Source organism: Onychostoma macrolepis, chromosome 25, assembly GCF_012432095.1.
Source record: "Onychostoma macrolepis isolate SWU-2019 chromosome 25, ASM1243209v1, whole genome shotgun sequence".
In the NCBI taxonomy this organism is placed as follows: Eukaryota; Metazoa; Chordata; class Actinopteri; order Cypriniformes; family Cyprinidae; genus Onychostoma; species Onychostoma macrolepis.
The window spans coordinates 18,930,437-18,953,174 of record NC_081179.1 but is presented as its reverse complement, the minus strand read 5'-3'; the positions used below and the strand labels follow the sequence as shown (position 1 = coordinate 18,953,174).

General features: G+C 34.9%; 2 protein-coding genes across 3 annotated transcripts in view; one reads left to right on the top strand and one right to left on the bottom strand.

The window, feature by feature from the left end:
* Window positions 1-2: 2 nt before the first annotated feature.
* On the top strand, window positions 3-4,892 carry prr33 (proline rich 33). Its single transcript, XM_058767729.1, has 3 exons — window positions 3-161; window positions 458-508; window positions 2,718-4,892. Exon 3 carries the CDS (start codon window positions 2,733-2,735, stop codon window positions 4,890-4,892), a length of 2,160 nt encoding a protein of 719 aa, XP_058623712.1. The 5' UTR covers window positions 3-161; window positions 458-508; window positions 2,718-2,732.
* The window catches only part of lsp1a (lymphocyte specific protein 1 a), a 34,366-nt gene continuing 12,873 nt past the window's right edge, over window positions 1,246-22,738 (bottom strand). The window contains exons 3-13 of one of the 2 annotated variants that reach the window (XM_058767731.1): window positions 20,742-21,111; window positions 20,511-20,650; window positions 18,532-18,790; window positions 17,791-17,931; window positions 10,864-10,907; window positions 9,951-10,032; window positions 9,479-9,619; window positions 8,722-8,820; window positions 7,870-7,962; window positions 7,625-7,730; window positions 1,246-2,555 (exon numbers count right to left, since the gene is read on the bottom strand). In XM_058767731.1, coding sequence (XP_058623714.1) covers window positions 2,530-2,555; window positions 7,625-7,730; window positions 7,870-7,962; window positions 8,722-8,820; window positions 9,479-9,619; window positions 9,951-10,032; window positions 10,864-10,907; window positions 17,791-17,931; window positions 18,532-18,790; window positions 20,511-20,650; window positions 20,742-21,111 — 1,501 coding nt within the window. In that variant the 3' untranslated portion in view covers window positions 1,246-2,529. Of the gene's footprint in view, window positions 2,556-7,624; window positions 7,731-7,869; window positions 7,963-8,721; window positions 8,821-9,478; window positions 9,620-9,950; window positions 10,033-10,863; window positions 10,908-17,790; window positions 17,932-18,531; window positions 18,794-20,510; window positions 20,651-20,741; window positions 21,112-22,738 lie in introns of both variants that reach the window. The other variant, XM_058767730.1, reaches the window with a different exon arrangement.

Genomic DNA, 22,738 nt, shown 5'->3' with positions numbered 1-22,738 from the left:
GAGTAACGGACTCAGGTTTTTATTTTTGGACTGCTATGGAGCCTGTGCCTTCCATTTGAAGGAAGGGGGAATAGTTGAACTCAACATGAGTGTCCCGTTCTGACAGTCCAAGCTGGGACAAGCAGGCAGCCGCCGGACACCCCTGAACAGCAGACAAACAGGTATAAAACCAGAAAAATCTGCTTGAAATTTGATATTTTTGTCTTCTGGATATTATTAAATTAATTCCTAGTGGGGAAGTGCATGCCATGTCTGTCCTTTGGGAAAAGGCTTCAGAAGTTTGTTGCAGGCTAACTTGACAGGTTTGTGCAATAGGGACTGTTAATATAGCACTGTAAAACTGAAATTAATAATACTGATATTGGTTTCCTTGTCACCATATATTATGTCTTTATTAAAATGCAGTTGCTTATTTTAAAAGACATGAAAAATAAATCATACATGTTTATATTTACAGGGGACCTTGTCTGAAGTGTCTTCAACTGTCTTCTGTTACAGTCATCTCTTGGTAAGACATCTTTTTTTAAGCACATATTACCACGGAGCATATATTTTTACATGTACAATGTCCACTTTTTTCACCAGGTGGTTGCTAAGAAGCAATTATGCTGTGCATGATTTTACTGCTTTGCTATTCTTGCCCTTTCCTCTTTTGAACTTGCATCTTGGAAATTTTCCAAACTGCCCAGCCTACCAGGGCCTTAAAAGGAGGACCTCCTCTCATATGGTTCTTCGTGTCACTTTGGGCTTGGGGCTTCTTTTACAAGCTTTTACAGGGGGCCTACATTTGCACTATTGCAAAAAGATTATGTGTTATACGGACACAAAATAAGTCATTTTGCTTAGTAGTTTATCCTTAAAAAGCTTTCCTAAATCCACTGGATTTAATTTGTAGTCAGTTTTTGTATTGTATTGTCAAATATCTAAACATCCCTAAAATAAGATGAAGAAATTGCTTATACTAAAACTTGTTTTGGGAGAATATATACTGAATTCAGTTTTTCTTCCCTAATGGCATGTTTTTAAACTTATTTTTAGCACAAATATAGCTAAATTTAGTGAGATTTATTCTTATATCAATATACTCTTGTATTCTTCTTTTATACCGGAAGAAGTGCCTTGGATTCCTTTCTTATAATAGATTTATTCTTACATTTATGCTTTCCCCAAAATGCTTATGAACCCACCGATTCATAATCTAAATTTTTGCATAAATGAGCCAGGAAAGGTCCATAGGTGTTTCAGTCCAGTCTTGAAGCTAATTATTATTTTAATGTTTTATAGTAGGGTAGTTTAGTAAATATATCAATACAGTATGAAAAACTTAAAAGCAGCTCTGTGATATGTGATCTTAGGTTGTGCGTCAACATAAACCACTGAATCTGATTGGTAGTAAATTTTCTGTGATTTATTATGTAATTTAATGTAGCTGCTCCACCTATGGCTAAAGCAGCGACTGCTTGGCATTGGTTTATGGTGAGGGTGGAAAGTGGCACCACACTCTGTGACATGGAGCAGATGACTTGCTCATTTGCTTTCACCCTAAAATTAGGCCAAGGAGCTATCCTAGATGTGTAGTGGAAGTTTACTGCATGGGAACATGTCATTAACTGAGACATTGTATCAAGTGAAAACTATTCTGAAATTTCCATTTTACATTGAGAATAAGCAGCCAAAATCCAAATTAAGAACCATACAAAATATCAAATTTATTGAAAATAAAAGCTGTAATTGCCTATAAATGACATTCTTATTTTAACCATTCTCAATACCATTGGGTAGCATACCTAAACAAACATGTTTATTTTAATATTATAAATATGATAAATGGAGTAATTCCAGTGTTTTCATGAAAACCAAAAAGGAAAATCAATGTCATATTTGTAATAAAATATAACAGTAAAAGATTGGTTGTGGCTTAAAATGCATAATAATCAGCTGCAGGAATTTTGGAATATGTTTTTGGATTATTCTACTGTTAATCTATTCAAGTCTATATAAATGAAACAATGTGCCATAGTATAAAAATAGCATAGATAATCAATATAAAAACAGTTGACAAAAGTCATCACTTTTATCTATTTGACATTCACATTCAGTTCATACTCATACATTGTTAGAAGTGGGCATAATATCAGCACAAATGCTGCAGATGATACTGAGGAAAAAGAAAAGAAACTAAGACCTTTTATTCTGTTGCAATCAGTCAGAATTCTGAGAATAATTTTACATTATATATATATATATATATGTATATATGTGTGTGTGTGTGTATATATATATATATATATATATATATATATATATATATATATATGAGACAAATAGATTGTAGAAAGACATTTCAAAGCCATGCCATTAGAACAGTCAAAAATGGAACAATCATAAAAAAAACAACACAAAAGCACATATAATGTAGTGTAATTGTTTCTTCCTTATGTTTTGAAAAGTTGATTGAAATATTGTACTACATGTCAATTAATGTGTTCTTGGTGAATCAGGAAAGATGTTATTGCTGAATTCAATTCCTCACAAGTGATCGCTGGAAAATTCACCTGAAAAAAATAGAGAAAACAACATTATTAGCGAGCAAATCTTTTTGCCAATTTATTTTACGATGCCTATTTTTGGGATTGTTTGCACCTTTTTACCATTATAAGCAAGAACATTCATTGATGTGTTCAAAGTAAACAATAACTGTTATTTATTTGTTTCAGGGGGCTGAAGATTTAATGGCTGTCAATATTGGCAATGTTGCCCAGGCAGGCCTGCTTTCCCAGCAGTACCCCCCACCTTTGTTTCCCAAACCTGGGAAAGAAAATGTCCGGCTCCAGAAACTACTCAAGAAGACAGCGAAGAAAAAAGCTGCAGCCCAGGCCTCACAACCGTCGGTCCCCTTCCGCTCAAGCCTCTCTCCAGTAAATGAAGCAAGCCCTGACCTGGAGCACAGTGATCACTCAACTCCTCCTAAGACTCCAGAGACACCTATCTACATTGGCACGGTACACCCACGCTTCAACGTCAGACCACTGTATCAGCATGTGTCGTCTCCTTATCCTCATCACAAAGAATTCACTTACGGCAAGACAGCAAGGTTTTCACCACAACCATATGCGGCTCCCCAACGCCTGTCTCCAGCATTTCCATACACAGCCTCATCAGTACCAGGACTTGCCACACATGCAACTGTTCCAGTCACTATTCTACAAACTTCACAAAGAGTGGAAGTCAGCTCAAATCTTACCAGTCATGTAACCTCTAAATCTCCAAGCCCTCAGCCAGCCACTTTGAATGTTTCTAGAACAGCAAAACCATTGTTTGAAGTTCCACAAATCACCAATTACACAGCAAAGACAGTAGGTGTGAGAACACCTCATGCATCACCAACAAGGAGTAAAACACCTACTGCAGAGTTACTGAAAGGCCCAGTGCCAACATTTGAGGTTAGAAGGATAGTGACACCAACATCTGAAATAAGAAGAGAAAGAACACCAACCAGAGAGATCAGAAGGGTTAAAACACCAACATTTGAAGTCAAGAGGATTACAACCCCAACTTCAGAAATTAAGAAAAGCCAAACTCCAACTTCTGAAGTCAAGAAAGAGACAATTCCATCTTCAGAAATGAAAAGGGTCAGTACTCCTGCTTCAGAGACTAAACAAAATGCAATACTGACACCTGAGACAAAACGGGGTACAACTCCTACGCTTGAGGCAAAGGGGGCTACAACACCAACAAGAGTAAAGACACCAACATTTGACTTTATTTCAACAAAAACACCTTCAGGGCGTCCCAAGACACCTTCAGATCATGTGTCACGTGTTAAAGTAAATGTGATTGAGATTTCAAGACCAAATCCACTTTTATTTGCTGTGTCTCCTGTGCACATGGAGGGCAGAAGATCCAAAACGCCAACCTCAAGTTTGACTGGTCCACACGATGAAATGTGTAAAATATCAAATCAAGTGAATGACACCAGTCATACAGAAATATTACAAAATGGGGACATAGATGTCAAATCAACTGAACCATTACAAGAAAAGCTGGATAAGGCCACAGAAAACCTGTCAAAACTTGAGTCATCAAAGCCAAAGACCCAAATACAGGAAAGCCCAAATGAGCAGCCAAAGCCTAAAACCCCAACGACACCCAAGATTAAACCTGCACAGCCTGCTTTATCCTCAGTTGGGTATCAAAAAACGTTATCTAGAGTTCCTCCATTTGCAGGTCAAAGACCCAAAACACCAACAGCACCTAAATCCATAACAACTTATTATGGATTGACTCCCTCTGAATATATTGCCCATGGAGGAATAAAGAGTTACACACCCAGTTTTAGCATTTCTACACCAACTGCACCACCAAGTGCAGAGACGACTCATCTTCCAAAACAGGAACCAGTAGTACCTCAACCTGATGTAAATGTGACCATGACGAATGACAAATCTGAGGTAAAGCCTAAAGAACAAGTTGAAGTCCAGCCACCTCAGGTTGGTGTTGTTAAAGAGGAAACCGCTGTGGTGGCTCCACCTCCAGAGGTTTCAAAGTTAGCATCTGAGCCAGAAGCAAACTCTGTAAGGCACATTCCCAAGTCAACTGTGCCAGAATTAAAAGCAAAAATTCCTGATGTTAAAATTCCAACTATTGTGGTATCTGTAGCTGACACACCACCATCAAAAGCAAAAGCAGAGCCAATAAGTACCGTGACACCAAGAGTTAGAACTCCAACCTATGGATCTCCCAGACTTTCCCAAATGACACCAACCCCTCTAACTGTGAAGGTAACTCCGAAATCTGATAGTAAGGCTGTGCCATTATCTGACCAAGATGTGGGAAAGCCAGCTCTTCAACGGTGTCAGAAGGTAAAGTTAATGCCGAAACAACCAAAGTAACAGAGAAGCCAACAGAGGCAAAAATGTCTTTGTTAGAGAGAATTAAGAAGCAGAAGCTTGAAGCTGCTTCTTCTGAAAAAGGAGAGGTTAAAGATGTGGTTAAGCCACTGGCTAAACCAAAAGAAGACCAAAAGAACCTTGAAACAAAGGCCACTGAACCTGAAAAGGTTGACAGAGTGGAGACAAAAGCTATCCCCCAGCAGGAGATCAGGTCTGCAGTGGAAAAGGAGAAGGAGAAGGAGGGTGAGGAAGGCTCCTCCCTAACTGCAGAGCCTCTCTTGAAGGTGATGCAGAAACCAAAAGGCATGAAGTCAAAACTCAGTGGCTGGTCTCGCCTTAAAAAACATATGGTGGTTGAAGCAGAGGAGCCCAATTTTCCAGAGGCAGAGCCTGCATCAAAGAATGATGTCCCTGCCAGCGCTGATCAAAATGTAAGTGAAATGCAAAATAAGTCTGAAGCCGAAGCTAATCCTACTGACAGCCAGGACAGTAGAGATTCCCCAAGGGCAACAAAAATGTGGGATGCTGTCCTCTTCCAAATGTTCTCCACCAAAGAGAATATAATGCAACAAATTGAAGCCAATAAAACCGAGGAGCAAAAGAAGATGGAGGCAGAACAGAAAATGGCAAAAGAGATTCCCACATTTGCGCATCGTTTGCCAGTTCTCTTGTACAGCCCGCGGTTTGATGCCAGACGACTAAGAGAGGCAGCTTCGCGACCAGCAACAAAGATTGCAACAGTTTTTGAAATGGGACTCATAGGCCGCAAAAACAAAGATGAAGAACCAAAAGACTTTAATAGAACAGCCAAAGGCTTCAGTACTTAAACCACTGACGTCTAACTGGATAACATATAAATAGTGGGCAAGGATGTTGTTAGCTTTCATTGCGATGATAAAGTTCTGTTTATTATCCAGTCCAATTATTTACATATGCTTTTATAACTTTATAACAGGTCAATTGGCAAGTAAACAAAAAAATGACTATGTGTCAAATGCACAGTAACTTATTTGCAGTAGGTAATAGCCCACTTGTCAACTGCCATTAGCCATTTAATCTAATTAGAATATTGAATAAAGAAAAATCATATCGTTTTGAAGCTTTTAAATTAAAGAGTTTATTGCTTAAGACTTCCAAAGCTCATCTCGGCATTTTTTATGAGCATGTTAAATATGGTAATAATTTTGATAATACTTACATCCCTGAACACCTTCATCAAGAAATAATAATATTAATAATTTAAATGATTTAATAATGCAGAAATATCACTCCAGCCTGTCACAAGAGACAAAATCTAAGCAAAATCAAGAGTGTGTTTTGGGGTATGAACATATAAAATATAATGCAGGTTTTAGGTATCGAAAATTCTTTTTTAACATTACAATAAAATACACCACACCTTTTTCTCAGCAATATTTTTCTACAGCCAGTATTCTATGGTGCTTAATGGGGCGTAAAATTATTTGTGAGGATGAGATATATATACAAGATAACATGGTGTTAAGGGACAGATTGCTATTGTATGTTTTTTAAGGTGTAGGGACAATTGAGAGTGAGTTTTAGGTGGGTGGGCAAGTGGAACCAGCGGAAGAAAGAATTAAGAGATAGTATAAGAAAGAGATGTATACAGTAAGTATGCTAAATTTTGGAAATCTGTTCTAAGCCTTATTAGTACAGAAAGCAAGGCATGGCACACTCTGCTTGGTGCTTAGTGTTGACAAAGAGCTTTCACTGATGGAGCCACAAAAGGGGCTTTCCAAACCTTTCATATAAATGCTCTGTTTGCTTCAGTATGATTAAATGAATAACAGTGAATGCTGATTGTCAACTCCAACTCATGCATGTTCTTATTTCAGGCTTAGGTAATGTTAAGTTTGTAGGCTTGGCCTTTTTTGCATGTTTGTTGCAGAAACCGTCAGACTGAGAATACTTTCTCTGTACTGATGCTGATGTGTATAATGCTTTGCACTGTACTAGATTTAATGTTATTTTATATATTTTTGTAATAAAATACCTGTTTTGAGAGAGGATATTTTGTATGACTACTTTTATGACACTAGCCATTGAATGAAAACATTTGCATTGTGTTAGAAGCTTGCTGTGATTTGTTTGAGATATTTATCAATGTATTATCAAACAGGTGTATGAAAAATCTTTAGACAGCGAGATTTAAAAATGTCAAAATTTTCAGGTGTTTTCAATCTATTTTAAAATGAATTATATTAGTTCTTAAAAGTTTACTTGAGGTAGCATCTTAACTTTTTATGTGATATTTTTATTTCAAGAATGTTTTGAATTAGAGCAATGACATGAGTGACATGACTTTTTAGAGCTCTCATTTATGTACTTGGGGGAAATGGATATCATCCCATAAGGCACTGGAAATCGAGTCGCTCTGGGTTTTTGTGTCTTTTCAAAGTATCCTAAAAGCATATTTTATGCTCTAATGCTACAACAGTCAGTATTTTAAAACTAATCTTAGCTAGCTTGCTACGTAGCTAGTTTGGTACTAGCCTGGTAGCTAGTTAATATTAGATAACATTACCTAGCATGCCTCTGTTGGCCTGCAAAAAGGCATCAAGACGTATCCATATTGTTGTTGTTTTGTTTTTTTTTTGGCATTTTTATTTAAAGAAACATATTTTAAGCTCTTTTACTCATTAAACAAACTAATGTACTTGTGAACTGTTTTGTTAGCTTTAAATGATGTAAAAGAGAAGAAAGCGCCTCACTTGTTTTTCCATTCGGATAGACACTGTAATGATCACCATCAGTGGAAATCTTCTCGTATTTTCCGTGGCCTGTCACAACAAACTTGTACCGTTTACCCGAGGAGCCCTACGATGTAAAAGGTGAGTAGAAGAAATAGTGAGAGTGGCATTAAGCAAGAGATTCATTCAACTTTTTTTAAAAATTTTTAATCATTTTAAGGTTATCAGTACAAGATTTTTATTTTATTTTTTTTCTGAATATTTACCTTTTCTCCCAGTCCTGGCCTCTCTCCTGCAGCACCTTCTCCAATAATTTCCCACATGTTCTTTTTGTGCAGAACATCTCCAGGTTTAACATCCTGGAAATAAACATTACAAAGCATTTGTTAAGAGTGACTTTGTTTTCCTAAATCTGCCGTGGTACTCCCGTTATCCTTTTATGGAATAGTTGACCTAAAATCTAAGTCATTATTCACTGATTAACTGACTAAATCATTGAGTCATTGAGTTGAACTCAAGAACCAGATAAGCCTGATTCTTTGAGTCATTAGGTTGATATTGTGAACCAGATTAAGAAACTCAGAAGACTTGGAATATAGTGGAGAAGTAGTATAAATTACTTTTAATGGTGCTTTTTTATCCTTTTTAGAAATTCGAAAGCATCAGTCCCAAATTCGTTGCAATTGCATGGAAAGAGAAACCAGGTCTTCCTGGTCTTCGAAAGCTCTTTTGATAGAAATAATGTTCATTACATCTGGATAATGCTAACATTATAAACCACATACCCACATCAAAGAACATTGCGGTTTATTGGACATGATGATTGATTAACTGGATTTTGGGAAAATAAGTGAAGTTGCAGTAGCTCAGTCTACCACAAGGGGGAAACATAAATGTACCTTTTGTTGTTTTACTGTACATATATATATATATATATATATATATATATATATATATATATTATTATTACAAAGTATATTTATCTCAGTATTTCAAAAAAATATGCCAATGAAATTATTAGTTAATTTTCCCATTTTCCATTGTCCACAAATCCATGTATCTCTCCCCAGCACATTGGTTACCATCTAAAGATTTTCAAAGTTCATTAATAGACTTACAGATGGTGTGGAAGAGGAGTGTCTGTTCCCGCCTTCTGGACTTCCTTTCACCCAATGGTTGATCAGGTTTGCTACACCCACTTTCACACACTCTGTATCCTAAAAATATAAAACCGTTGCAGAACAGCATGTATAACAAAACTGAATTACAAATAATCTAAATGATTTGCTTTTTGGTATGTTTTCGTTTTGGCTTCGTGGTGAAGCACAGTTTATAAGGTTATGAATGATCTGGCAAACATTTCCCAAGAATTCCTACACAATAGCTTCCCATTGACGGTTGTTCATGTGCGTCAGACTCTGGCACATTAATAGTGTGGGTGTGAATGTGAAAGTGTAAAGAGCAGATGTTGTTCCACACTACATGACTACATGACCTATCTCAACGCTGCCGGCGCTGCAACGCTGGAGCCACCTCGTGACCTCCAAACTTGCACAATCTGAGACTCATTCAAAGCTATAATAGAAGTGCCCTGACATCACTGTTTTCCCTCATAATATTTAAAGGGGTGATATGAAACAGCTGATTTCTTATTAGTTTGACATTTTCCTGAAAGCTTCCTCCACTATTACTCCCATAAAGACTTGAAGTACAGAACACAGAGCATTTTTGTGATTTTATCATGCTTGAAAGGTTTAGCACTCTTTGTAAGAACGACCAGTACAGTATTCAAAATGTTTGTTTTTCTGAAACAACGCAAAGGTAAGTGAGTGATGACCGAGTTTTCTTTTTGGGTGCGAGTTAATGATTTCTGACCTTTAAAGGCGTTCCTTTCGGGCTGCTTTGACTCCAAGCCTCTCCTGCTTCAAACAGGGTTTTTTTGGAGGCCACCGGAGCAGAAACACTGGGCATGTCCACTGATGCTGACTTAGTCAATTTTGCTTCTTTAGAGGAGATCTGCAACACATTAAGACAGTTAGGCTCAGTGAGTCAGAGCTATAAATTGTTTCTAAAGAAATATTGCAAATGTAGCAATAGACTGTCTCAGGAGGTGGCACAAAAAGAGATCCCATTTAATCACTCTAAATATAAACCATCTGATCCATCAGTTTAAATGCTGCTAGAGACAGGCCTGATTTCTCTTAATAATGGTTTGACTAAGAAATTGTTCTTAAACCAGACATTAGATAATAAAATAAGACTTTACCGTCCACACTTTGACTATAGATTAACATATATCAATACATACAAAGCATAACATAACAAGATGTAAGACAGTAAATTGAACCTCAATTGCATGAGTGTATTGTTCCAGTTTGTCATCAATCTTGGGCAGAAGTACAGGTCTCTGGGTCTTCTTGAAACTGTTACTGTTTTCGAAACAAAGATTTGTATGAACCAGTGCCGTTTTTGTTAATTAAAAAAAAAAAAAAAAAAAGTTTTAAAATGCAATGTACATATTAGATGAAAAACTAATAAAATAATAAGACAAGTAAAAGTTAGAAGTACTAACATTACTAAAACTGAAATAAAAAATAAAGCATATTGTATGTATTATTTAGTATATGGAAATATAAAAAAAAAAAAGAAAAATGACAAAAGCACATTACAAAATTAATCAAATTTTAAAAATGAAAATGAATGGAAAATATAAAAATAAAAGCTAAATAAATACTATAATAATAATAATAATACTAAAATGTTCGATCTTACAATGTTTGTAAGGCTACCATATATCGTAACAATACACATAATGCATATTTACATTTTTAAGAACTTACAAAATTGCAACTATCTAATATGACATTTACCAAAAAAGTAACAAATAAAAAGACATAACTTTTTTAAAAATTATTATTATTATTATTATTTCACATAGTGTCCTGAATGTTTTGTATGTATAGATAAGTCTAATTTCGATCCACCACAATATCTCCACAATAGCAGACATCAGGAAAAGTGTACACTCCACATCTGGTTAAAGTTAGCCGACCCATAAATCACTGCTGACAAGGCGATGGACTAACAAAGTATTACAGTGACCTATGCCACCTATGTCAATATTTACTTTTGGACAACAAGTTTTTGTCAAGAATCTGCAATTTATAGCAAACTCACTGAGGCCAAGAATGTCTAGCAGATTGTGCACTTTCTCATTTGCTGAGTCGTATTACTAATTTTATGTTGATGAATGAACTCACCTCTTCTTTAAAGATCGATTCAAGGATTCTGTTCTCTCTGTGATCTGGAATTAAAAGAAAGTTACATTTAAAAAAAGTTACAAGCAGAGTTTGAAAAAAAAAACTGAGAGGATTCCATGTCATATTTAATTAAAGGTTGTGTTTTTAGCAACACAAGACAATAGTTTTCCCCTCCAGTGAGCTGTTACCTTGAAAACTGCTATGACTGGTTCACTGAGTCAGTGAGCTGAACTAAAGAATCAGACTAGTGAATGAATAGTTCTTTTGAACTTATTCTTTTCAGTGAATTGGTTGATCCAGCTGAAATGACTGATTCTCTGCATGAACCAATCACAGCAGCTTCACTGGTGGAAAACAAATATATATAATTGAATATACTTAAATTTAGGTCATGATATGGCTTCAGAACACAGAAAATATATATACATTTTCAAACATATTTGCTGAAATATGAAAATAGTTTCCAAAAAGTGAATTGAATGAAGTGAGTATTTTTTTGTTCATATAATGAAAGTCACTGGTAACCAAAACAGCTTTGTTACCAACAGTCTTCAAAATACCTTCTTTTGTGTTGCCCAAAACAAAGGTTTGAAACGACGTATGAAGGTTTAAAAATAAAGTAAATTGTTTTATTGGTGCAAAGATGAGTGGTGGTGATATTTATTTTGCGTAACATTTGCAACTGCGTTTTATCACTTAATTAGAAGCACCACAAATTAAATTGTGTCATGTTATAGGGACTACTGAACAGACATTTAGAAGCTGATTTTAAAATGCAAACTATTTAAAATTAAAATAAAGATATGTAAACACTTGCATTTTTACAACACTATAAGTGTGTGTCCCATCAGGTAATGAACAGTTCTACAGACACTTGTGGTCTTTATCCTCACTTAAACACCTGGGCCAAATACAGGAAATACGTCATATAAATAGTCACGTGCAAAGACCGCAAGTGTGGGTATTTGGACAAGGGGATTAGCTCTCTTTATTAATGGGCTTTTGAATCATTGGTTCACACGATTCGTTCAAAACTTGGATTCATTCAGAAACTAAACACAGCGCAACAATTCTGCTATGGCTTTAAAGGTAATATGTTCTCTGCTAAATTGAGCACATGATATTGTGTTAAAAATATAACACAATTTCAACTTCTTATTTACTGAACTGTTAAATGTATAAAATCACATTTAAACTCGTGATATTCGGGACAAAATCAGCACTTGTGTAATATTGCTCTCCCTGCTTGCATGATATTGTATGATATAAATATGAGACACAAACTCATACAGGGGCGTTCTTTGCACCAATATCTTGAATTTTAGGGCATAACTTTATTTATGGAGATGTTTCCCTGCATCATATATGTCAACAGTCAACTGTATGAAATGTAAGATGATGTACAGGTCTGGGGGCGGAGCCAATGTGTTAACTGCATTAAAATATTCATTATTTTTCATAACTAATTAAGTTAACGTGTTAAACTGACAGCCATAATATATATAAATAAAAATAAAATAAAAAATAAAATAAAAGTTTTTGTTTACATATTTATATGTGTGAATACTGTGTATATTTATTCTGTACTGTATATACAAATACAAACACATGCATATATTTAAGAAAAATATGTTGTTTTATATTAAATATATTTATATATAATATAAACTATAGGAATGTAAATATATAAATGTATATACATGTAAACATTTTCTAAATAGATACAGTATGTGTGTGTATTTATATATATATATATATAAATATATAATGTATATATAATGTAAACAAAAACTTTTATTTTGTATGCGATTAATCGCAATTAATCAATTGACAACACTAATACTATATACAGTATATATATATATATATATATATATATAGAATAGACCACTTTTATGGTACTTTTTGGTCTTTTTTTATTTTATTTTGTGATTTTGGTCACTCTGAACTATCATTATATTGACAAGACCTGAGTAAAACCTCTTAAAAATATCTATTGTAATAATTTGTAATAACCAGAGAAATCCATACTGTAGTTCCGTTCAGTCTTTTCTCACTTCCTCAGACGAACATCGTACATGTTAACAAGCTCCTTTTTCAGGCTCACAAAAGGATCCCTTGTGTTGCTGTTGGGCCCGCTGGCTTTTTAACCTCTGCTCACTGAGAATGTACTTTCAACTGTCAATCACATCTGTTTCTTACGTAAATACACAGACAAGCACTGGAAAACTCAGGGTCCCCAAAACACAGACTGCAAATCCCCACATAATAAACTACTTGGCTGGTCTATAGGTGAGGTCACACTTTTGTTGTTTTGTGGTCGATATACAATAATTTAAACCATAATCTGTGCAACTGAAAGTTTGTTTGAGGGTATGTTGCTAACCTTATTTTTGTGGTGTCAGCCATTTCAGATTTATGAGAATCTTTATGAGACATTATAAGTCTGATGCCATTAATACAAGCATGATTCATGCATGAGTGTTTTCCTAACATATTGTTGTATTAAGCCATTACAGAGTCGGTTTCATATTTTGGGTAGATAAAATGCTATATCATAGCAGTGGATAAACACAAGGAATAGATACAATAACAGAAACACCTAACCTTATACTAGTATAATAAACTTAATAGCAGCGACTGGGGCTTCATTTGTAATCTTTGCACTCTTGAGAGGAATTGCACAACTCAAGAAGAAACACCTCCTGTTGTTTGCAAGTTTAGGATGTGTACATCTTCTTTGTCCTCAAGAACTTTCCATAAAGGTTCAAGATGATCAGATACGGTCACCTCAGATCTTGTAATGGGATTTAGGAAGATGATGTTATATTACTTGTTTTTTGTTTTTGTTTTCTTTGCCCAGGTTTTGTGCTCCACTATGTTCTGCATCTTTGTGGGTTGACCTGGGTTACCAGTGGATAAAAGCCAGCCAAGCTATACATTTTATTTTTGCTAGGCTCATGTCCTTCAGTTTGTGTTTAGACTGAGTCACGGGCCTGAGCAGGGCTGGACTGGGACAAAAAATCGGCCCTAGCATTTTTTGGTCCAGGCGGCCCACCACCACATACATATATATACTTTTGAATGGTAGTGTGTGTGTGTGTGTGTGTGTGTGTGTGTGTATGTATATATATATATATATATATATATATATATATATATATATATATGTATGTACACTACCATTTGAAAGTTTTTGAACAGTAATATTTTTTATGTATTTTTTTAAAGAAGTCTCTCCTGCTCACCAAGCCTGCATTTATTTGATCCAAAATATGGCAAAAACAGTAATATTGTGAAATATTTTTACTATTTAAAATAACTGTTTTCTATTTGAATATATTTTCAAATGTAATTTATTTGTGTGATCAAAGATGCATTTTCAGCATCATTACTCCAGTCACATGATCGTTCAGAAATCATTCAAATATTCTGATTTAATGCTCAAAATACATTTTTTATTATTATTATTATGTTGAAAACAGCTGAGTAGAATTTTTTTTCAGGTTTATTTGATGAATAGAAAGTTCAGAAGAACAGCATTTATCTGAAATAGAAATGTTTTGTAACATTATAAATGTCTTTATCATCATTTTTGATCAATTTAAAGCATCCTTGCTAAATAAAAGTATTAATTTCCATAATTTATTTCCCAAAAAACAAAACAAAAATTATACTGACTCCAATCTTTTGAATGGTGTATTGTATAATGTTACAAAAGCTTTTTTATTTCAGATAAATGCTGATCTTTGGATCTTTATATTAATCAAAGAATGCATTAATAATAATAAATATTTCTTGAGCAACAAATCAGCATATTAGAATTATTTCTGAAGGATCATGTGACACTGAAGACTGGAGTAATGATGCTGAAAATTCATCTTTGATCACAGAAATAAATTACAGTTTAAAATATATTCAAATAGAAAGCAGTTATTTTAAATAGTAAAAATATTTCACAATATTACTGCTTTTGCTGTATTTTGGATCAAATAAATGCAGGCTTGGTGAGCAGATGAGATTTCTTTAAAAAAAAAAAAAAAACATTCAAAGTCTTACTGTTCAATAACTTTTGACTGGTAGTGTAGATATGTATCATTGCATCTAGTTGTTTTGGATAATAAAAAAAAACGTCAGGTCTGACAATATCGTGTCTTTTCGAATTTAAATCTAGATTTATTCGCATGGTCCATGGAAACCTCTATGAACACACTTGACATCACTTGGCCAAAAAATCGCGGTGGACAAATTTACGTTTTATTAAGAAGTGTTTGCGTATTCTGCACTAATGGCGTGCACACACAGAATAGATGCCTGCCTCCGTCGCGAGTCCGAATCAAGCACTTTACCGATTCAACTGCTCTCCTCTCCTCCTCCTCCTGGCTCTTTACGCCACATCACTCACCGCAGAGCAAGCATGTTCTTGATAAAGCTGCTGTGAAAACGTGGGAAAAGCCGACGAGGAAGAAGTTGGAGTGAAGCGTTCTTTATATAGGAGGAGCAAAACACTTCATGGCTCCGTCTATAGCGTTTTGTGATTGGGTGGTTTACGCTGTCAATACAGGAGACAAACCAATGGGCCACTGGCTGCTCGTAGTCCCTGCGTGATGGTCCTTGGCAAAATAAAATAAAATAAAAAATTATGTCGGCCCCTTAAGTGCGTCGGCCCACCGGGAAAATGCCCGGTATGCCAGATTACCAGTCCAGCCCTGGGCCTGAGTAATTTTATTTTATGTTGGAAAGATTTGGCTAGAAACGGTATCCCCTTTGACATTAAAGAGTCTGCAGAACCATGCAAACATCAGCACCATAATGCTGTGTAGTTGCCAGTGCATCGCCAAGCAGTTGTTAAGATGTTTTGGTTGGTTACTTGGTGGTTACTGGTTACCTATTCCACAACTCTCTCCAATACTCTGGTCTCTTGTTATGATTAGGGATTTATTTGTTGTTGTTATGAACTTACCATTATGGTGTTTACATTTTTGTCTATATGTACGTTATGTTTTTTAGGAAATTTAGGCAGTTCATTAATGAATGCAAATGCTCGATAATCATAGAATGTCATGTAAAATTTATTAAAAAGCCTCTGAACGTGTTTTTTCAGTAACTGAAGAAATGTCACTCGCCAGTGGTCTGAACTGTTGAAATCACTCAAATGAGTGGTGAAACATCTTCAAGAAATGGACAAATGAGTCAGTATTAATATTTACAATAATGAAAGTCCTATAAGTGCATATATAAAAGCACAAATCCTTGCACACACTGTAAAGCAAGTGCAGCAAATAAACAAATTACACTCATCAAACAGTTTTGGTTGTTAAACTAAATTAACAAAAACATGCCCTAAAAATAAATTACATCAATTTAAAGGAATATTCCAAGTTGCAAAGTGAGGTTCTAATGACATGCAATTTAATTACCAAGTTACTAATTTTATTATTATTATTATTATTATTCAATTTGTTTGTTTTTACTAAAATGCAGGTCATAATTATTTTATGTAATATTCAAAAACATGTTAATTTGTTCTGAACCAGGAATATTCCTGTAATCCCTGTAATCCTTATCTGAAGACCAATATATGAATATGCATGCTTGTTACTTGACTCAGAAGATGTGTTCAACCACTTATACACTGCAAACATGTGCTGTGAACATACATACAAGAAGCACAAGAAACTTACTAAATAAAATGGAGCTTGTATTCTGGAAAAAAAATAAATAAAGAACAGGATTATTTGTCATAATTCTTCAATGTCTTAGAAATGCTTGTTTGTTGTGATTGATTTCTAGGCTGTAAAGTCCCCTTTAAAAAATAAAATTTTCCAGATGTTTCATAGTGATCCAATTGAAGAACCATTTAAGCAGTTCTTAAAAGATCATTTTTTCTCTTGCACTCTTAAACATAAAGGTACCTTATTGGCATTGATGGTTCCATGAAGAAAGTTTAACATCTATGGAACCTTTCCACTGCACAAATGTTGTTTATATTGGAAAGGGTTCTTTAGATTTTTAAAATGTTCTTTTAAGAACTGTTTGCTGAAAGGTTGTTTGCAGAACCAAAAATGGTTCTTCCATGGCATCATTGTTAAAACCCACTTTTGGAACCTTAATTTTTAAGAGTGTAGTGTGAAGAACATTTAATTAATCAAAAGAACCTTTTGTGGATGGAAAGTTTCCATGGATGTTAAAGGTTCCTCATGGAAACATTGATGCCAATATAAAAAGAACCTTTATTTTTAAAAGTTCCCTATACTATGGAACTCAGTTCTAGGAACTAGCCAGCAGGGTCATTCACCAATTTCTCCTTCGGGCCGTTTTACTGGTTGCATTCGCACCGGCAGCAGAAACTCTGATGCAGCTGACCACGACGTCTTTATTCGTGGCATTTACAAACATCAACAATCGGTAAATGGAGGACACTGTGTTCGGAGCTGTTTTTGTTGTGTGTCGTGGGTTTTCGTGAAAATGGAGATGGAACGTAAACACACAATTTACGTGATTGAAAGAGCATGAAAATCTGACTAAATCTCCTATGACAACTTGTAGTGTTATCTTCGAGGCCTATAGAGTTCCTATAGAACTGTTTTAGACCCTACTCTGAAGTAGGAACTAAATTAGTTCCCCCAAAAGGAGTTCCTAGAACTAAATAAATTCCTAGTTCCTGCGGTGCGAACATGCCAAAAAGTGGGAACTTCCGCCAATAGATCTAGGAACTACGAAAAGGTTCCTGCGGTGCAAAAGCACCTATAATAACCCATTTATTTTGGTACCTTGGAGTACCATGAAAAACCATATGCATGGTTATCAGTCAGTACCATGGTGTTTGTCAAAGTTTAATGGCATTGATTACTGACACCATCACTATACTATGGTACTTTTTTGTAAGAAAAGGTTGAGAATGTTTATGCAGATATGTATAGTTACCTTGAAAGTTGGACTTATGGGGTTTAGAGGGTTAAATGGATCATCACCATCTGTAGGTGTGATGTTGAGATTCTTTATTCTCTTCTCCGCTGCTTCCATCCTCCTCCTCTCAATGTCCTCCTTCATCTGTCTCTTGTCCTCCTGCAATTAATACAAATGAAACTGACTGTTATATAAATGCCTCATTCATTCATTCATTCCTAATAAATAATATTCTATTACTGGAAGAAACATAGATAGATTAAAATTCCCACCAAAATAGAAAATTCTATCATGACAACTCTCGGAGGGATTGGCATGGTAATGTACATGGCAGTGTTAATGTGTTTGGTCTTGGTGGAATAAATCTGCTACGCTGCTGCTGCTGCTGCTGCTGCGGCAAAGCAAGTACTGAGACTTGCTACTGCCCATACATCTACAGACCTGCTGCTGTGTGCATGTAAGAAATACAGCTGCTGCACATATAACACATATGAATAATCCCCATATACATGAAATCACCCTGTAGCAGATCTATACAGGTGGAGCTGGGGGAGGTGGAGGGTTTCTAAACCGAGCTGCAACTGCTACATCAAGCACTAGCCAAGTATTTGAATGTTAAGCAACAAGCTCATTGGCTGCTGATACAAAAAGAACCAATCAGTTGTGCCATGTGATAATGATGTCATTATGTCAGACTGTGCTATCTAGAGTTTCATGCCAGAACTTTGGATTTAGACGAATAGAAATCAGCTCAGCCACCTCTTTTTTGGCTAGTTTCTGCTGTTCCTCTTCCTCTCTCTTCTGATCCTCCTCTTCACGAGCCTTGCGTCGGTCCTCTCTCTTCTTCTTCAGTTCCTCCAGCTCCAGCTCAGCCTCGGCCTGACGCTGCCGTAGCTGCTCCATTTCCTGGCTCTCCTTCTCCTGGTGGCTACGTCTGATCTTCTCCAGCTTCAGCTCGGTCTCCAGACCAGCGTGCATTTCCTTCTTAGTCTCAAAGACCTGATCAACATCTACAGTCCTGCTGGAGAAGAGTGGAGAACAGGGAAATGGGGTTAGGCTCAGACGGCATGGTGGTCATTTCTATGAAACAATCAGTAATTATTACTATTGGACCAACACATATTCTGATCAGTAACACATTACTTAATTATTTTTCCACACAGTCTATTATGAATCTATCTCAGAATCAAATGGCACATGAAAATAAAACAAATTGTGGTTGGTCAGTTTACTTCTTAGTCAGACTTTGCGAAGTGGATAGTTCTTGGCCAGAATAAGCAGTAAAATGGTCCGGAAATGATGGTATTAGTTAAAGGTCTGGCTATACGTGACTAGATATTCACTAACTCCCTTAACAGCCATTTTAGAAACTTACTGGCACAACTTTTTTGGCAGCAACAATATTAGGTCACGTCCATAACACATATGACGTAAGCCACTAATTTTAACAAGGCCAAATTCCATGCTTATTTTTCCCTCTAAAGTCAACTTAAAATGTTTGTCCTTTCCTCAAATCATTATTATTATTCAAAAATAATAACTGTCATCAAAACAATTAGTGTGTGAATACATCATTTTCCCTTTCTTTGACTCTTATAGTTAAACTGGCTGTATTTTAAAAATAGTGTCTAATCATATAATTTATTTATATTTATTTATTTGCATTCTCATTACTGTAATGCACTATAACAACAAAGTGACAGTAAAGGGATTTATAATGCTACGAAAGTTTTGTATTTCAAATAAATGCTGTTCTTTTCAACTTTATATTCTTCAAAGTATCCTGGAAAAACTGCATCAAGGATTCCACAAAAATATAAAGCAACACAACAATGTTTTCAACATTGATTTTAATCAGAAATGTCTCTTGAGCCGCAAATCAGCATATTAGAGTGATTTCTGAAGGATCATGTGACACTGAAGACTGGAGTAATGATGCTGAAAATTCAGCTTTTTAATCACAGGAATGAATTACATTTTTTATATTGTAATAAAATTTCACAAAATTATTTTTACTGTAAATGCAGCCTTGTTGAGCAAAAGACACCTTTTTGGTGTTTTTACACACACGCACACACACATATATGTATATGTACTGTATGTGTGTATATATATATATATATATATATATATATATATATATATATATATATATATATATATATATATATATATATATATATATATATATATATATTAATGCTGTCAAATGAATCGCGATTAATCACATCCAAAATAAAAGTTTTTGTTTACATAATATATGTGTGTGTTGTGTATATTTATATGTATATATAAATACAAACACATACAGTATATATTTTGAAAATATTTGTAATGTATTTACACATATATATATATATATATATATATATATATATAAATATAACATTTTTCTTAAATATATACATGCATGTGTGTTTATATATACAAAATAAATATACACAGTACACACATATATTACGTGAACAAATTTTTATTTTTGGATGAGATTAATAGCGATTAATCGTTTGACAGCACTAATATATATATATATATACATAAACACACATATACATACATTTATACACACATACAAAATTTTAATGATCCTAAAATAGGCTTCATATTGATTGATTGATTGATTGATTGATTGATTGATTGATTTGTTTGTTTGTTTGGGGGAAACATGTGACCTAAGCATATCTTCATAAGATTTCCCCAAAAACCTACAGATGAGAAAGTGCACGGAAACAAGTTACCTGGGTGATCTTTTGGTTTTGACCAGATGTGATGTAATTTCCTCTGCAGCTGCCTCTCCATTGCCATTAGGCATTCTGTCTTGCTGTAGGAAGACTTTCGACGTGTATGACACCTTCACCTCCTTCCTCTCCTCTTTCATCTGTGAGTGATGGTATTGATTTAAACATAGTAACATGCATGATATGATGTTCTGTACTTCTAATATTGTACTGTATTAAGTCTCGTGGCACCTTGTTCTCCATCTGTGGTTTTATTTCCTGTTGTCTTCTTTTGCTGTCATCATGCCATTCCTCTGGTCTCGGGCTGCTCACCTTCTCACTGATCTCCATTCGTCTTTCAGCACTCCTCCTCCTCTCTGGTCTTTTCTCCTCGTCCTCTCTGTCCTGTATTTGCTGATACTGTATAGAAGTGGTGAAGCTGTTTTTGTCACTTTGTTTAGATCTCTCATTCACGTTTTTCTCCTTCTGTTGTAACTGTTCTCCACTGCCGTTCTCAGCCATTCTGGAGCGTGTTCTCTGTTCCAGCTTTTGGGTCCAGTCACTGAAACCTTCATCCTCATCCACAGCGGTCGGACTGCTAGGTTTGAATTCACTTTCATAGCTGAAAAAGCAACAACACATTATATACTTGTGTACATATAAGTAAATGCAATATTACATGAGCTATGGCTTAGCAGTTACAGCATGTGCATTGAGCTGTGGTGTTCATGAATGAAATGAAGATTTGAATCTTGCTTTTAAACTTAAACTAAAAATAAGTTTATTCTTAATCACTATACAATTTTCTACAGCTTGCTAGAACTTTACTGTAAAAAGGTAGCAACATTTTACAGGTTGCATATTTTACAGATTAAAAGTGTAATTTACAGTAAAAATTGTTTCATTAACTGAAATAATGTTAATGTACCACATTACTAAAATTGAGGTAACCTTTTATCTTGAGGAAAATTCTATTCTGAGGCTATATGTAGAATATAAACAGTGTCATACGCACAAAAGACCATCTACCTTAAATTTGAGCTGTCGCAGAGAATTCAAGGAATGTCAATTTATGTTTTTTTTCACTGTAAATTTTAAGATGACTTTTTCTTTTATGCAACCAAAAACATTTTACAGTAATTTACATGAAATATCCCATTAGATCTATTACAGTTTTTTTAGAGTAAGGAATCTTTCTAACATGTTTTATCATATTTTTACAGTCTTTTACCATTAAAATTGCAATCATTTTAGCATTTATATATACATATATAATTAACTTGAACTCAATTTGCAAAATAGGTAAAATATGCTTAATCATGCCCTTCCAAAATGAACAGGCTTTATAAAGACGTGCATAGAATTTTTATAAATGTGACAGTATAACAATTTCAGAAATATATAAACAAATATGAAAACGTCCATATACACACAAAAAATATCCTGAATGCATTCCACTTTATAAATCTTTACATCTTTATTACATAATGTGAGCAAGCACATCAACTCCATCTACAGAATGCCAACAATACAGTTAGAAAATCATGCTGTATATAATTAATCAATTAATTTTAGTGACATAAATATCACAAAGCAGTTGCTCATTTGCGCATTCATTAATGGCTATTTATCTTTACATTTTTATTTTAAAATTTATCTTACAATTATTTTAATTACTGGTATATACAAGTACAAAAAAAAAAAAGTTTGCACACATGCTCTTTAGTTGCTGTATGCATAACACGTTAGTTTTTGTCTTTATAAATCCTGAATTGTTCCTCACTTTTGACATAGGCTGAAATCTATGGAATTTAGAATCAAATTAGGCCCCAGATTTTTTTTATACTGTATATACTGTATGATGCAGACTCCATTACTTTGGAGCGAGACACAGGACATTCTTAGAGGAATGAGAGGCAGACCTATATAATTACATTCGTAGGGAATCTGGGCAAGTTAACAGTCAGTCAGGCATGAACGGCTCCAGTCAGTGAAAGCAGCACATGGGCCCACGCACCTGGGATGGTGTTACTTTGACGAGAGAAACTATGTGCTGAAGTCACTGTGCCAGCCTATTAACACCAGAGACCGACTTCAAACATGCAAAACAGATGTGAACAGAGGTGCGTGTGATGATCTGACAGGTGCTAGTTTGTTGATGTTTTCTTTCATTTACCAGGGGCGACCAGAGGATTTTGATGAAGTGCCATGAAATGTTGTTGCATAATGCTAACTATTTCACATAATAT